The following is a 15,404-nucleotide window of genomic DNA, read 5'->3' as shown; positions in this document are numbered from 1 at the left end:
AAACAAGTCCAAGTTTTCTCATAATTTAAGCAATAGATTGAATATAAGTTTTTTATTTTATTGAATAAGTTTTATTTGTTTTCAAATCTTTTCTCTTTCAATTTTCAGTTTTTTCCCAAGTCGGCTTCAACCCGTGGTCGGAATTTTGGCAAATACAATCTTTAGCACTTTGATCCGGATGAAAATCTGCAAGAAACCGCAACGGAAGTATGATGTCAGTTCTCCAACCACAATTACCATCACATTACCAGGCACAGATCCTCAGGATGCTGAAAGGAGGAGGTAAGGAACAGGATTTTCTTTTTAGCAAAAAATGGTAGCATCATTTTCTGCCTTTGGTGAATCACCCTTTTTGGGAGATGAGACAATCTTTGTGTAGTTTTCACTAAGCAAAATGAAATGAAAATATTTATAGGATTAAATATGTAATCTATGAAAGCGATTAAAATTTGTGTGTTGATAGCTATATAAAAATGTGAATAAACTTTTAAAGGATTTTTCAATATAAACATATAAAAGTGACCTTGTCTGTCTGTGCGACAAACTTCTGTCAATTTTTCTCCACAGACTTGAAACTTGATATATTAATTTGGATCTGTGGAATAAATTTGATTTGGTTTTTAACCGATAAAAATATGTGAAGGGATGAAAATTGAAAAAAAACTGGGACTTGGCAGGCATAAGTCGACTTTAAGTGCTCTTCTATGCATTTGCAAATATACATTTATAGGTTAAACAACATTATTTTTTTAACTTTTTATGTGCATGAGTAATAAATAAGACTGTAGAACTATATGTATTTTTTGTTGTTGTTTTGACTCTAGCTAATGGCACCCAAGTCTTTTTTTTGCACTGTCCTCACTGTCAATTTTGAGTTTTGCATCATATTGTGTAAAACGGCAACTTCGAACTGATTTTGGAAGTACCAAATCATCTCTTTGAAACATATCAGTTATGTGTGCCACATTGCAAGAATCGTATTTTGACAATCTTCAGTTTTATTTCAATGACACGTTAGCAGGCATATTATTAAGAAATGAGCCTAAATCTATATATACTCTATATTTTGGCGTGTAAGACAACCCTCTCTAACCTAGCCTAAACAAACATGATTTCATGATTTAGCAGTCTTATACAACCAATATATGATAAATTTATTAAAATTTGCTCCTATTTTGTACCTCGTCTATCTGACGGCCGCCTTATATGCCAAAATATACAGTATATATTAGTGTTGGGACGATGAATCAGAAAAATTGGAACTTTTTTGGGTATTGGAATCGGAAAAATTTGTGCCTATTTTCCAATGCCAAAGACGATTCCTTTAATTATTGTTTTTTATTTGATTTTGTTTAAAACAAAATCTTCCACTGTTAGTAGTCGTGTTAAAATAAATATTTATTGATTTTAAGTTATCGGTAAAATTAAAATTTAAAGATCATACCCCACAAGAATATTTTTACGTTTGAGCAAATATTTCCACATTTTATGTGTTTTTATGGTAATTGAGAAAGTTAATAACTTTATAGTTAAATATTTAGAGATTTATAAATATTAGTAATTGTATCGGATCAGGAAAAATATTGGAATTGTCCCATCACTAATAGAAATGTAATAATAAGTCATGATCTATAATAATAGGTAGTCAGATTGAACATCTAAAAATAAGAATTGAGATAAGGCTCCCAAAATTTGTACTAGAATTGTTCACAAGGACCCATGGTATAACAGATAAAGTGCTTGGTAAAATTCAGCTGTAATTGACACGCTTCTGAAGATTGAAGGTTCAATCCTAAGTGAGAGTGATACTCAGAATACAATTACAAATTACTTGGGAATCTGCACAGAATTTCAAACAGTATCCATCATTTAACTCATGGAGGTAGCATGCTCTTGTCCCATCAAACATGATGGGTAGAAGTCCTACGTTCAACAGAAAGATTCTAGAGTTTAACAAGATAAACCTGAAGAAACAGCCAAAACATTGTGAAAATAACTTCAAGATGAGAACAGTAGTCTAAATAATATAAATACACGATTTTTCCATTGTTTAAAGTCTGCATTTTTCATTATACTCTGTGAAAACTGGCTTCTGGACCAATAGCATCAAGAGTACATTTTCAAATTTCCAACTTTAATTTACCAAAATAAATGTGATACCATCTATATAAATAAAGTAGTAGTGTTTTTGTGTCTGTGTGTACAACTCTCCTACAACTCGCACCACTGGACCGATTATGACCAAACCTGGCATGATGATCTAGAGATGGTGCACACCATTTTCCATGGTCAAGGTCATAGCCTATGTATATATATTCTCCTACAGCCTATACCACTTGACCGATCATGACCAAACCTGACATGATGATGGTCTCTGACCTAGGGATGGTGCACACCATTTTTCAAGATCAAGGTCAAACATTAAGATTTTTTTCAAGATCAAGGTCAAACATTAAGATTTATTCAGTGCAGCTCTTCTTAAACTCTCCTTCCTAGGGATGGTGCATATCAAGTTAGGATATCTTTGCTCTATCTTTGATAAAAATGTATTTTTGATACAAAACAAATGTTAACCATTATGATTCTTTGTAATTGTTTCAAATTTTACGTGTAACAATATAAGTGTTAACTTTGATATAATCTATTTGCTTTAAAGTTCATAGTTGAATTTCAGTCACTTCAGGAGGTAGTTAAAAATTTTAAACACCTTAAGCAATAGTTGCTCTTACAATCTCCACTTATTGTAAGGGTGCCCGTGATGTGGGTACACTAGCATACAGCAAAGTTCTGTGCAAAGCACGGGTATCTTTGCTAGTTGTTTATGTTTTGCAAAGAACAATGATCTGTATTAAAAGTTTTTTAATATAACGAAAATAATTTGGGTTTGGGATACTAACTCTTGTTGGATAAAATCTGTTAATGAGTGATAGTGAGAGCATTTCTGACTGTGAGAGAAAAAAATCTCCTTTTTCCTCCAAAATATTAAGCAAAATGAAAACATCAATAGGAATAAAATTTAATCTTGTTTTGTTGATGCCCTACCCCCAAAAATTATATTTCTAACCGATTTCAAAGATTACATATTTAATTCCCCCAAACAATTTTAATCATCTTGAAATACTTATGTTCTCTTAATTTATATATTATCAAAAAGTTATTTCAAGGTTATGAAACCTAAAACAATGTTTTTTATATTTATGCTTCATAAACCCTTCATAACCTTGAAATTACTATACTAGAAGCATATGTGGTCAAACAGCAACCTCGTAAGTTATGGTGTTTTTTTTTATAGTTTGTTTATATGCAAGTCAAGAAACACATAATTGGTTGATAAAAAAGGAATAGGCAAAGTATGTTTTACTAAGGCAGTAGTTTTTACAGTGTCAATATCCGTATTTGAATTTAACATGTTTAAAGAATTGTTTTTCAACTGGATACATATTTTATAAATTTGAAGAAATTAATATGACATAAAACAGTACATAATCATTCCTATATGAATGATTTAAATCTGTTTTTCTTATTTTTATTTGTGCAGGCAATTAGCATTGAAGGCGTTAAATGAGAGACTCAGCAAAGTGGACCAGCAGCCAAAATGGCCATCACTTGTGGAAGAAGGAGAATTTCCAAAATCACCACCGTCAGGTCAGTCACCAGTAAAAGAAGTGAAATCCGAAGCCGGACGAGAGAAATACCACCACCACGTGTCAGTGAAATTACCTGTACCAGACTTTAAAGAAAATCTTAAACACTCTAGTGATTCTGTGTCCTAGAATATGGCAGACTGATCATGTGACCAGCTTCCTCCAACCGCTGCTCACTTGGTCAGTGGATTGAATTGATAGATGAGACTGTGAAAGACTATTTTGAAATGTGAAACAAAAATAAGAAAAATCTTCGACCAGTCGACGTTGTCATGACAATTGGCATTCACAGATGACAAAGAAAAACTTTTTTCTATTTGAAGGGGGGGTTTTCATCCCCCTTTGTTAGGCCAGGAGTTGTATTTTTTCTTTTTTTTTCTTTTAATATTAGTCTTTTTCTAGGGGTCTTGTGTTAGCTTTAGTTGGGATTTTATACCCATCTTGCTAGGCCAGGAGTTTCATTTGTTTAACATTAGTATTTTTGTGAAATCTTAAATTTTATTTTTTAGCTGAGTGTATTTTTGTTTAGTTAATTTGAGAGGGTAGTATTAGTTGTAGCAAAGTTTTTTTTCTTAATGACATTTATTTATTTATTTTTGCATTCTACATTTTTTGTGATTTCTTTTTTTTTTGTATCTTATTGTTTTTTTTTTGTTTTTTTTTTTTTTGTTTTTTTGTGGCAGCAAATAATTTGGATTTAGATTAATTGCTGGTACTTGTCTAGAATTCCCCCATATTAAAAAAACAAAAATAAAGAAAAATCTATATGATGTATGACAATATTCCAAAAATCAGAAAAATTGATAGAGTAGTTTTATTTTTAAACACGGAAATAAAAGTTTGAGTTACAGGAGAGTGGTTGTCATGTCCACCATTTTGAAAACAATCTAAGAAAAAAAACAAGGAGAAAAATCAACAATTCAAACTTGTAAAATTTCTGTTATAATGCTTATGAATTCCCATTAATCACTTAAAAATATTTTTTTCATAAAAACAAAAGTACTTGGTCAATTTGCATAATTTTTGGAATATAGTATTTTCATTTCATCATGGGCACATACATCATACATATCTCTTATTTTTGTTTTTAAATATAGAAGAAATTCTGGATAACAACCATTCTGTTATATATTTTTGTTGGGAGATTTGTACTTTTTTTTTTTTTTAAGGGAGGATTGTCGTACTTTTAATGATTTTTGCAGTGCTTCAGTGTTTGGCAGGGAGTTTATCTCAGTTTTGTGTGTGTGTGTTTCTATTTTATGACTTAATTTTAGTGTCTTTTTTGTGTCTGTTTTATTTACTTGATTAAGTTTTGGGTAGCAAGTCTTCTTTTGTGTACATTTTGTTAAAAAACGATTGACAATGCTTGAAAGCTCTGAGTTTTTGGAATATATATGCGATACAAACCAGCATATATTGAATAGAAAACAATGCTTAAAAGAATGATGTGTGAGTTGACATTCAATGTTTATTGCATTAATGTGCATTTAATTTGACTCAATTAGAAAATTTTATTAGTTTCACGACTAAATATTCAATTGAAAAAATAATTTAACTTTTAAAAGCCAAAATAAAGTCATTAAAGATGGACATATTTTCAAATGTAAATGATATGCTGTAATGTGTAAATTTAGAATGAAGCACGGAATATATATATAAATTGAAAATTTGATAAAGTGTATATATATATATATATATATATATATATATATATATATATATACACACATTAAAAGCTCCATTCAAATCAAGCACTTTGAGAGAAATCTTAAAAGTTTTTAATTAAGCAATATTGTAAAGTTTTTCTCTTAGCAGATTGAACACTTTCTTAGATTTATTATATTTGTAAATAAAATATATGGTTTATTTTTCTTATATTTAATATGGCTGTCACTGTGGCCAAATGGATAAGGATGTTTGATTGGAGTTAACAAATAGTGACTCTAGTCCAAATTGTTCAACTGGTATGAGCCACCCTAATGATTGTTAGTGAATATAGAACATATGTCTGTGGATAATACATATTTATTTGTAAAAAAAGATGATTATATCTGTATATATGTGTGTGTGTGTATATATGTGTGTGTGAGGAGAATTTTATAGTTTACTTGAAGCATTGTGCGAAGTGTGAGAGAGTTGTGTTTGAGGGCTATAGCAATGCAATGTATAGAAATGGTCTACGTAGTAAAATAAATGACTATGACAATATTGAAAGAAATTTTATTAATTTTTAATCACACATTTTTATTTCCAAACATAGTGTGTTACATAAGATGGTAAGTATGTGAACTTCCCAAAATTTCGAGAATCTATCAACAACAATCAAAAAAATAAACAAAACAAAATTATTACTTTAGATAGCACCTAAGACTAATCAAATTCAAAACTCATATTCTGGAAACTGAACTAACAAATATACAAGCCTGTTCAACTGCAGGACTAATGCTAGCATTCAATATCCAATTTCCAGTGCCGACATAAACAAATTTCTAGTTTACACTTTCTATACTCTCCAGGGAAGAGATATGCTCTCAAAATTTTTGTGAAATTCACACACCTACAATTTTGTGGAACAGATTATGTTTGGAAATGTGTAATTGAACATTATTAAAATTCCTTCAATATTGTTGTTTATTTTATTATATAGACCATTTCCATACACTCATTTTCCATAGCTCTCAAACACTGCCCTCTCATATATATGTGTGTGTATAGATATATTTTATATACATGTATATAGATATAGTTAATGTATATATATATATATATGTGTGTGTGTATGTGTTTATCTCTGTGTGTATATATATGTACATATTCTATATTTTATATGTATATGCATGTATATATATGAATATATTTTATGCATATATAGATGCATGTATACATAAGTATATATTTTATATGTGCACATATATATGCATGTATATATATGTATATATTTTCTCTCTGTCTCTCTCTCTCTCTCTCTATATATATATATATATATATATATATATATATATATGTATATAAAATAATCAACTTCACAAAACCAATTGTTTAGCCATAAATTCTGACTTTGAACCAAATTAAGGCAGTCGACCCTTGTGTATTTTAGATGGAGCTTTCTAATTATAAAAATAAATGTTATCTTACTATTTTACTGAAGTTTCACAACTATCCATTCATCGAATAATTTGAATATTTCTTAAGTGTAAAGATTAGACAAATTTTTTTTTTTGTTATGTATGTATGTATATAATTTCTTTTCTTGGAGTGTAAAGTGCAGTTTTCTTTTTCTTTCATTTTTTTTGTATTTTTCTTTTTTTCCTTTTCTTTATTTTTCTTTTTCTGTTCTTCTTGTTGTGTACTTTTTTGTTTCCTTTTTATATTTCTTTTATTTACTTTCCTTTTTCTTTTCCCTTTTCTCTTTTTCTTTTTTTTCTCTTTTTCTTTTTTTTCTTTTTTCTTTTTTTTCTTTTTTCTTTTTTTTTCTTTTTTCTTTTTTTTTCTTTTTTCTTTTTTCTTTTTTTTTTCTTTTTCTCTTTTTCTTTTACGGTTTATGCATGATTGTTTGGATGTAATGACGGTTGAGTGGACCCCAAAAATCATTAAAGTTGACAATTCTGCTAAATTTAATAAAGTATATTTAAAAAAGAAAAGGGTGAAATTAGTAAATACTGGAATTTTAAATAAATAAATTTCAGAGAATCTTCAAAAATGTCAAATAACATTTAACATAAATAATTAGCCGTATAAATTATTAACTATTCATAAAAATTGTTCCACTAAACAAGACATCTATAAAAAGTTATCACAAAAGTCAGTTGGATCTGTTTGAAACTCTTTGTATTTTCCTTTAAATTTTAATTTTTAATTGTTAAAAAATTACTTTTCTAATTTTTCAAGTTAAAATTTTCTTATTTTAATTTTTTTATTTTCATAATTGATTTTTTATTTTTATTTTGAAAATATTAGAAAACCAAATAAGTTTATGAAATTTATAAAATGATTAAGATTATTTTTTTTTTTTTTTTCATTTTCTGAGATTTTCCGTGATATACACCTTTTTCGAAGAAAATTTGATTTAAAAAAAAATTGTTTGTTGTTTATTTTTTCCTCCTTATTTTTCTGGTGATCTTAAGGAAGGATACATCCAATGTAAAAAAAAAAATATATTATTTTAATCATTTAATAAAATATTTCATAACATTATTTGGTTTTCTAACATTTTCATATTAACCTTAAATGTTTTCAATTATGTAATATTTTTATTTTTTTTATTTGAAAATTTTTATTTTATTTTTAATTTAAGTTTTTTTTTTTTTGTTCATAGCTACTTTTAGCTACCTTCATTAATACAAACCGTTTAATTTGGAAAAATTAAATTTATTGTGATACTCTTTGGTTGGTGATATATATTTTTCTTCGTCTTATGTATGAAGGTTTTTGGACATAGCAATAAAATGTTTACAAGGTTGAAGAAAACTATTGGGTTCAATCAAATAGATTTTAAAAAAAAAGTAAATAAATAAAAACTCCTGGCCTAAAAATAGAAACTTTTTTTTTTACTATTATTGTTGTTATTATCCAGACTTTCATTCCATTTTGTTTGGTACTTGTACAGAAACCGTTCCTCCCTCAACCCTAACCCAAAATAAAAAAAAATCCTTACCCATTTTATGCCCCAACCCTTTTTTTCTCCTTAGGGTACTGACAATGGAATGAAAAAAAAAAGATAAGAAAAACAGACAAAAAAAAACATCTTTTGATGATTCAAGAGTTCACCTACATTGATTTTCTAAATTCCCCTCCTTGCCCCCTACCAACCTCTTGATGCCAAGTACAAAAATGCTATTGTGAGAAAAGAACAAAGGTGACAGGGGGAGGGGGTACAATTTAATATTCCTTTCCCTTTTGACCAAGGACCATTACATGATATTAAATATAACTCCAGGGCAGCAGGCCAGTACAGTGTGTACCCACTTATCATAGAGGTATTTGAGTGGCTAACGAATCTAGACATCCCATCCAGTTTAGAGACACCTGCTTCCCATGACTGGCAAATCTGGACACACCCATCTAATCTAGAGGCAGCCATTTTCTTCTCATGGCAAACTTTTGCTGTTGTTAGCCAGACTAAAGGTAACTGCTCCCCATAACTGACTCATCAGCATACACCGTCTTACAAAGGTCAGCAAATCCAATAGGTACCTTTTTTATCATGGTCAAGTGATTCTTTATAAGCCAGTCAGTTGATCTGGTAAGCAACAGTTTCGTTGGTCGATCTAGAAAATGATTTTCTTTCTTTTTTTTTTTTTTCTTTTAGCCAACCAAGAAGAATCCATTGAAAACATCCATGCTATAGCAAAAGTCTTTCCTAAGGATCTTGCATTTAACATTCCCTCTCCCAACAACAACAATGATTGGCTTTCGGTCATGATTAAGTTATCCCAGATTTGCCAGCCAATCTGGTAAGCAACCGTTTCCTGTAGTTGGTCAACCTAGATGCCTCAGATCCCATCCGAGATTCAGCTTTATTTTTTTTTTTAATTTTATTTTTAATTTTTTTTTTTTTTTTTGGTCTTCTCAGCCAACCAATCTACAAAATTAATGGATCAATACATCTCTTTTGGAAGAACCTATTGAACACATCTATGCCACCAGAAGAGTCTTTCTTGCAACATTGCATGTTTCCTCTGCCCACCCCGACAGACAACAACAACGATGAGTGGTTTTGTGTCAAAAACGATTATTTAAATCTGCAACCCATCAGCCAATTTAGTTGCAACTTTTCCGTTTTTTCCTCTACAACCTCCATTATCCTTAATAAAAAATTAAATTGCTTATTGCATTCAATCGAAAAAACATATCGCTTTAAAATATTCTTGCAATAAAAGTTGGGCTGGTTTCCTGGTTAGAAAGGGATATGTGTATTGGATGGATTAGGAGTGGTTCAGAATCTTAATTCTGTACTTCTCAATGGCAGAATACATTTGTCTTGTTGTCTTGGCATTAGTGGAGGTATGGGGACACAAGAAGCCAATTCTTAGGCTGGTTCTGGTAAAATTTAAAAAAAAAAAAAAAAAAATTTTTTTTTTCAGAAAAAATAACGAAAGAAATGGGACTATTCATGTTATTTGTTGAATATACAAAAGAAAAGTTTTTTTTTTTCATTTATTTTTTTTTTAAATCCTGTTTATATAATGAAATATACTGAAAAGTGAAATCTGCATCTCTTTATTATATTTTCTGCATGTGCGTGTGAGGCAGCATTTTTTTTTATTTAAGCAAACACAATAGAATTCTTTTGCTTAATCATAATATTTTATTTAAAAATTTTTTTCCAATCTTTTAGATGTTTAGAAAATCTGTTAAGAAACCAAATCTATGCAGGATTTTTTTTTCTAATAAATGAATTATTTTTTATTTATTTTTATCCAAATTTTCAGCTTCATGATACAATTAAGGTGCTTAAGGTGATACAATTTTTTTTTTTGCATTGTCGAGATCTTACAGCATTGCCAAAGATTGATGATTTCTTCTGATCTTGTTGAAAAGTAGGTTTTTAATGTCACAGTGTTGGTATGCGTGTACAAAAGTTTTTTTTCAATAAAATCGGAAAAAATCAACGATCTTTGGCAATGCTGTAATATCTTGACAATGAAAACAAAAAAATTGTATTACACTGAAGAAATAGAAAATTTGGATTTAAAAAAATTCATTCAATTGAAAAAAAAACAATCCTTCATGTAATATGGTTTTTCAATGGATTTTCATTATATCGATGCTTCTACTGTAATAAGATTAATCTCAATACAAATCTTTTTAGTTTCCAAATCAAAAATTTTACTAAATGTTTCATGTGTGTTATGGGTATTTTCAATTATTTGTCGAATCATCTTCAGATGAAAAAACAAAAAATCTGAAAAAAAAAAACATAATCGAAAGCACTCGTGATACATATGAAACATTAATTTTTTTGATTTTAAAACTGAAAAGATTAGAAAAAGTGAAAAATTAAAACAAAAAAGGTTACAATTAAGCTGAAGAATTGTACTGCATAAAAGAAGTTGCTTATATGTATGGTTAATGGCTGCGAGAGGTAAGCTCTTAATTGTTTGATATACGACGGTTGTTCCAAAAGTAATGTATCTTATTTTTTACCATTAAAACGGGTGACCTGGTGTGCATCAATTTATATTTCTACAGTCACCGTCATTCTCAATGCACTTTTGCCAGCAATGGGATGGTGGCTGTGCATGGGCATTCAGAGCACACTTTGCATCTGGCATCTCTGTCGCCTCTTCTCAAATTAACAAACCGATCTCCTAACATCAACTGCATCAGCTTCATAAACATTCAACAGGTACCGGTGTATGTTCATTAATTCAATTTTTTTTCTGTATGAAGGAAATCAATGACACATCTCTTCCTCTGACATACATCCATGGCGGGGATTGCTTTCTTAGAGTCTCACACCGTCAATATCTGCAACAGAGAGATGAAAACTGAATGCATAAGTTCAATCATCATAACAATGCCATTTACAATCCCCTTTGATCCATTTTGTTACAATCAAAAAATAGGAGGCATAACTTTTGGAACACCTTCATATATTTGAGAATGTAACAAGTTCTAAAATGGAAGCATGGCATTGAATGTGAAATTGTATCGTTTGATATCAGATGAAATCAAATTGATTGGCAAAAACTAGCAAAGTGCAACAAGCCATGTAAAAAGACGGAAGGTATGTACATCTATTTACAATCTGAATGTTTGCATGAAGGCAATTTAAACCTGAACATGGTACGCATCATAACGACCTTGTCTGGCAGGATGTTCACAGGTAAGTAATAGACAGTATGCTGTCTTTGTTCTATTGAAACGAAAATATTGAGTATACGCTGGAAAAATGGTTGGATCATTCTGCTGCTCCAGTAGATATCTCACTACCGATGCAATGTCCTAGGATGGAGTACTGCTGCGACATCTGAGCAAGAGCAGCTCAGAGCACCCTATTCTGTTTTGACAGAGTTCAAAACCGACTTCGTAACCTAATAGGTGATGCCTTCTTTTTTCTTCTCTGCACCCCCCCCAGAAGAGACGGTGCAAGCTTATCTATACTCTATCATTATTTTCATGACTAGTACTCTACTGAGCTTCAATCTATGGTCGGCCCCTGCCAATCCTTCATGAAAACATTCATCTAGCCAAACCAAATCCTTCACAAAAACATTCGTCTGACTAAACCTAAACATGGATTCCATGCACAAGGCTTCTTTCTTAGAACTGCCAGCTTGTGGAACTCTGTTCAGCTGGTTTGCTTTCCAGTTGACTATAACATGGTCTTCTTTAAGTCCAATGTAAACAAGTTCTTGTTGAACCGTCCTCTTAAATCTATGCCAAATTTACACTACTAATGATTATTACGCTAATGTCCCAATGACTACCATACACACACATTAACCCTTATCCTTGAAGTGTCTCCGGGGTCTGATAAGTGGTGACCTCTTCATTTTAAAAAAAAAAAAATCTGAAGCAAGGTCTTATGGTGGGTTGGTTGTTTTTGTTTTACGGCATATCAACCCTTTTCAGGTTATTTAATACCGAATCAAAAGATTTTGAAGAAAAATTTTTTAATAAAATATATTTGTTGTTTTCAAGTCGGTTTTTATTCAACCCATAGTTGGGACCCTAACAGGTACTACCACTCCAGGTCAGAGTGGACCTGGGAGCAATGGCAATTAAAGGGTGGCTCCACACTCCCCAAAGCCTGCAAGCTGGGGCCTCACCACTGGATATAGTTTAAGGTCATATTCAGGACCGGGTCTTATGGAGATAATGATTTGGTGTTGGACATTAGAATGGAATCCACGTGATTAATGATCAGATTGCTAAACAACTTCCGCATATAAAGGTGAAGTCTAAACCTAAAATCTATTATATAAAGCCTTCACAAAAAAACATGTATGGTATCTTGTATGGTATTATGGTATCTTGGGATTTTGTCTGTTCATGCACAAATCAAAATCTGATTGGTCAACGAAAAAGGAATCCATATTATTTGGATTCTTCGGACTACTATTCCTGCGTGTTATTCTCACGTTTTGATCAATGTAACCGCTGACTTTCTTCAGGTGTATTTCGTCGAATTAGGAAAACTGCATGGAATTTAGAACAGAACCTTTTCTTTAATCGGCAAGGACCCATGGCAAGATGAGAACAGTAGTCTGAAGAATCCAAATAATATGAATTATCAATTCTCATCTCAAAAATTCAGAAATAAAAAGGGAATAGGCAGAGTATACAGTATTAAAGCAGTAGTTTAACAATATCAATACCCAAGTTTGAATCTTGGGAGTCTAATGAATTTTTTTGAAACTTTAGAGCATAACAAGCATAGTAACATTTGAAATAAAAACATAAAACATAGCATAAAAATTTTAAACTAAGTGACCTTTTTTTTTTTTACCTGCAATATTACACACCATTATTACAGGGGCACATACTGAGGATAGAGTTTAGCTCTGAAATATATTTATGTTATAAATTTCAAACAAGTAAAATATTTGTTTATTTCCTTAATATTACGTTGTGATTTGGCTTTCAATCGCACTTGAGGCATATTTTATTTTATTCAAATTAAATCAAAGTTTTTATATGGAACTCATACCCGTGACAATTTCTCATGTATTTCTTTTTTTCACTAAAAACAATACATTCATTACAGTTACTTACTAAATAGCACTTTTTGTTTTTTCCTACCCAACAACTTCACAAATTTAAAAAAAAATTTTTTTATTTTCTTTTTACATGGTCACCACATATCAAGGCCCGGAAGCCACTCAGGGATAAGGGTTATTGCAAATACATTACGTTAGTGTGGAGATTTAATGAAGTGTTTACTTAAGGGGGCGGTTCATTAGGAATTTGTTAACGTTGGACTTGAAGACATCCAAGTTGTAGTCAGGTGGGAAGCAGGCAGACGGAACAGAGTTCCACAGGCGTGCAGTTCTAAGAAAGAAGCATTGTTCATGGAATCCACGTTTTGATTTAGGCACAGATAAAGAGTGGGGAAAATTTTTCAGTGGATTCAGCTAGACTGGTGTTTTTCGTGAAAGATTGGCGAGGGGGGACCAGAGATTGGAGTTCAGACGAGCACCTGCCATGGAAATAACGATAAAACAAGGATAGGCTCGCAACGTCTCTTCTGTGGGAGAGAGATTGCAGGGTAGAGAAAAGGGCATCCGCCACGAAGTCTATTTTGTACTCTGTCAAGGCAGGATAGGCTGTTTTTAGCAGCTCCTGCCCAGATATGGCAGCAGTATTCCATCCTTGGACGTACTTGGCTTTTATATAGATAGAGAATTGCATCAGTACTGAGATATCTTCTGGAGCGGTAGAAGGATCCCACCATCTTTCCAGCGACCTTGGCAACAGACTTGATGTACGTGTTCCATTTCAGATCAGGAGTAAACGTCAAACCCAGAAGCTTGTCAAAACACGGGGCTTCTCCTAGACGAGAGCCGTCCATTTCAATTGATGCCAGATGGGGATCAGAGCGTTGATGATGTAAGGATAGGAGTTTGGTTTTAGATGCATTAAAGGTAACCAACCACGTCTTCCCCCACTGAACCACGCGCTCGAGATCAGAGGAGAGAGAATCAAAAAGAACTTTGTCATTTACAGCCTTTGATGTGTTGCCGTAGATGGTCGTGTCATCAGCATAGATGTCAACGAATGATTTAAGTATGTGTTTAGGGAGGTCATTGATGTAGATCAGGAAGAGAGTTGGGCCCAGGATTGACCCTTGAGGGACTCCAGCATTAATACTGCAGGCCTTTGATTTTTGTCCATCGACCACTACTCTTATGAGCCTATCGGAGAGAAATGATTTAATGATTGAGAAAACTTTTCCAGTTATACTGTAGCTGAAAATCTTGTGAAGTAGACCCTTATGCCATACCTTGTCGAAGGCTTTTGATATGTCAAGAGCAATTGCCCTAGAAAGGAAGCCTTTGTCAAGAGATTCACTAATCCTGTGAGATATAACCGTTAGCACATCTGCGGTAGATCTTGCAGAATGGAAACCATATTGTGTGTCACTAAGAAGGTTGTTTCTGCTGAGGTGGTTGACTATTTCTCTATTTAATATGGATTCCAGCAACTTACTCATAACACAGGAGACTTATTGGTCTGTACTGAGAGGGCGATGACTTATCACCTGAATTCTTAAATACAGGGCAAACTGATGAGGTTTTCCAGGGAGTCGGAAAGCACTTCTCCTTAAGGCAACGCTTAAACAGTTTCGTAAGTATGGGAGTAAGTTCTGGTTGAAGCTTTTTTAACACTATAATTGGGATGCCGTCAGGGCCAGTTGCTTTACTGGAATAAAGGTTCTTGATTAGCTTGGCGACCTCATGCACAAATATTTGTATGTTACCTAGCGTGTTCTGTGTTATAGGAGGAAATATGGGGAGTTGATGGCCTTCGTCGCATAGGGTAGAATTAGCTGCAAAGTTCTTTGCAAATAGTTTGGCCTTGTCTGATGCTGACGAGATGACCTCTGGTCCATTGATAATGGTTGGGATAGAACGCACACTTCTGTTCAGGATCGTATTTGTTATTTGCCAAAACTGGTGGGAACCAAGCCGCTGATCAGCTACCTTGGATTTAACAGACTGGGCATATAGCTCTCTTGCATTTTTTTATTGCTCTTTTACATTGGTTGCTGGCTTTCCTGAAAGCAGCTTTGGTCTCAGTGCATCTATTACGTTG

The 15,404-nt window shown here is 32.1% G+C and overlaps 1 protein-coding gene across 1 annotated transcript in view; it reads left to right on the top strand.

Annotated features, from left to right (window-relative positions):
* The window catches only part of LOC145265472 (transmembrane protein 115-like), a 120,193-nt gene extending 110,470 nt beyond the window's left edge, over positions 1–9,723 (top strand). Inside the window, exons 2-3 of the mRNA XM_080121338.1 lie at positions 109–282; positions 3,539–9,723. Of these exons, the coding sequence (XP_079977464.1) occupies positions 109–282; positions 3,539–3,773 (409 nt within the window). The 3' untranslated portion in view covers positions 3,774–9,723. The remainder of the gene's footprint in view (positions 1–108; positions 283–3,538) is intronic.
* The last annotated feature ends 5,681 nt before the right edge of the window (positions 9,724–15,404 follow it).

Source organism: Euprymna scolopes, chromosome 40 (genome assembly GCF_053919585.1).
Source record: "Euprymna scolopes isolate OS-2025 chromosome 40, ASM5391958v1, whole genome shotgun sequence".
Taxonomy (NCBI): Eukaryota; Metazoa; Mollusca; class Cephalopoda; order Sepiida; family Sepiolidae; genus Euprymna; species Euprymna scolopes.
This window is presented reverse-complemented; position numbering and strand designations above follow the sequence as displayed.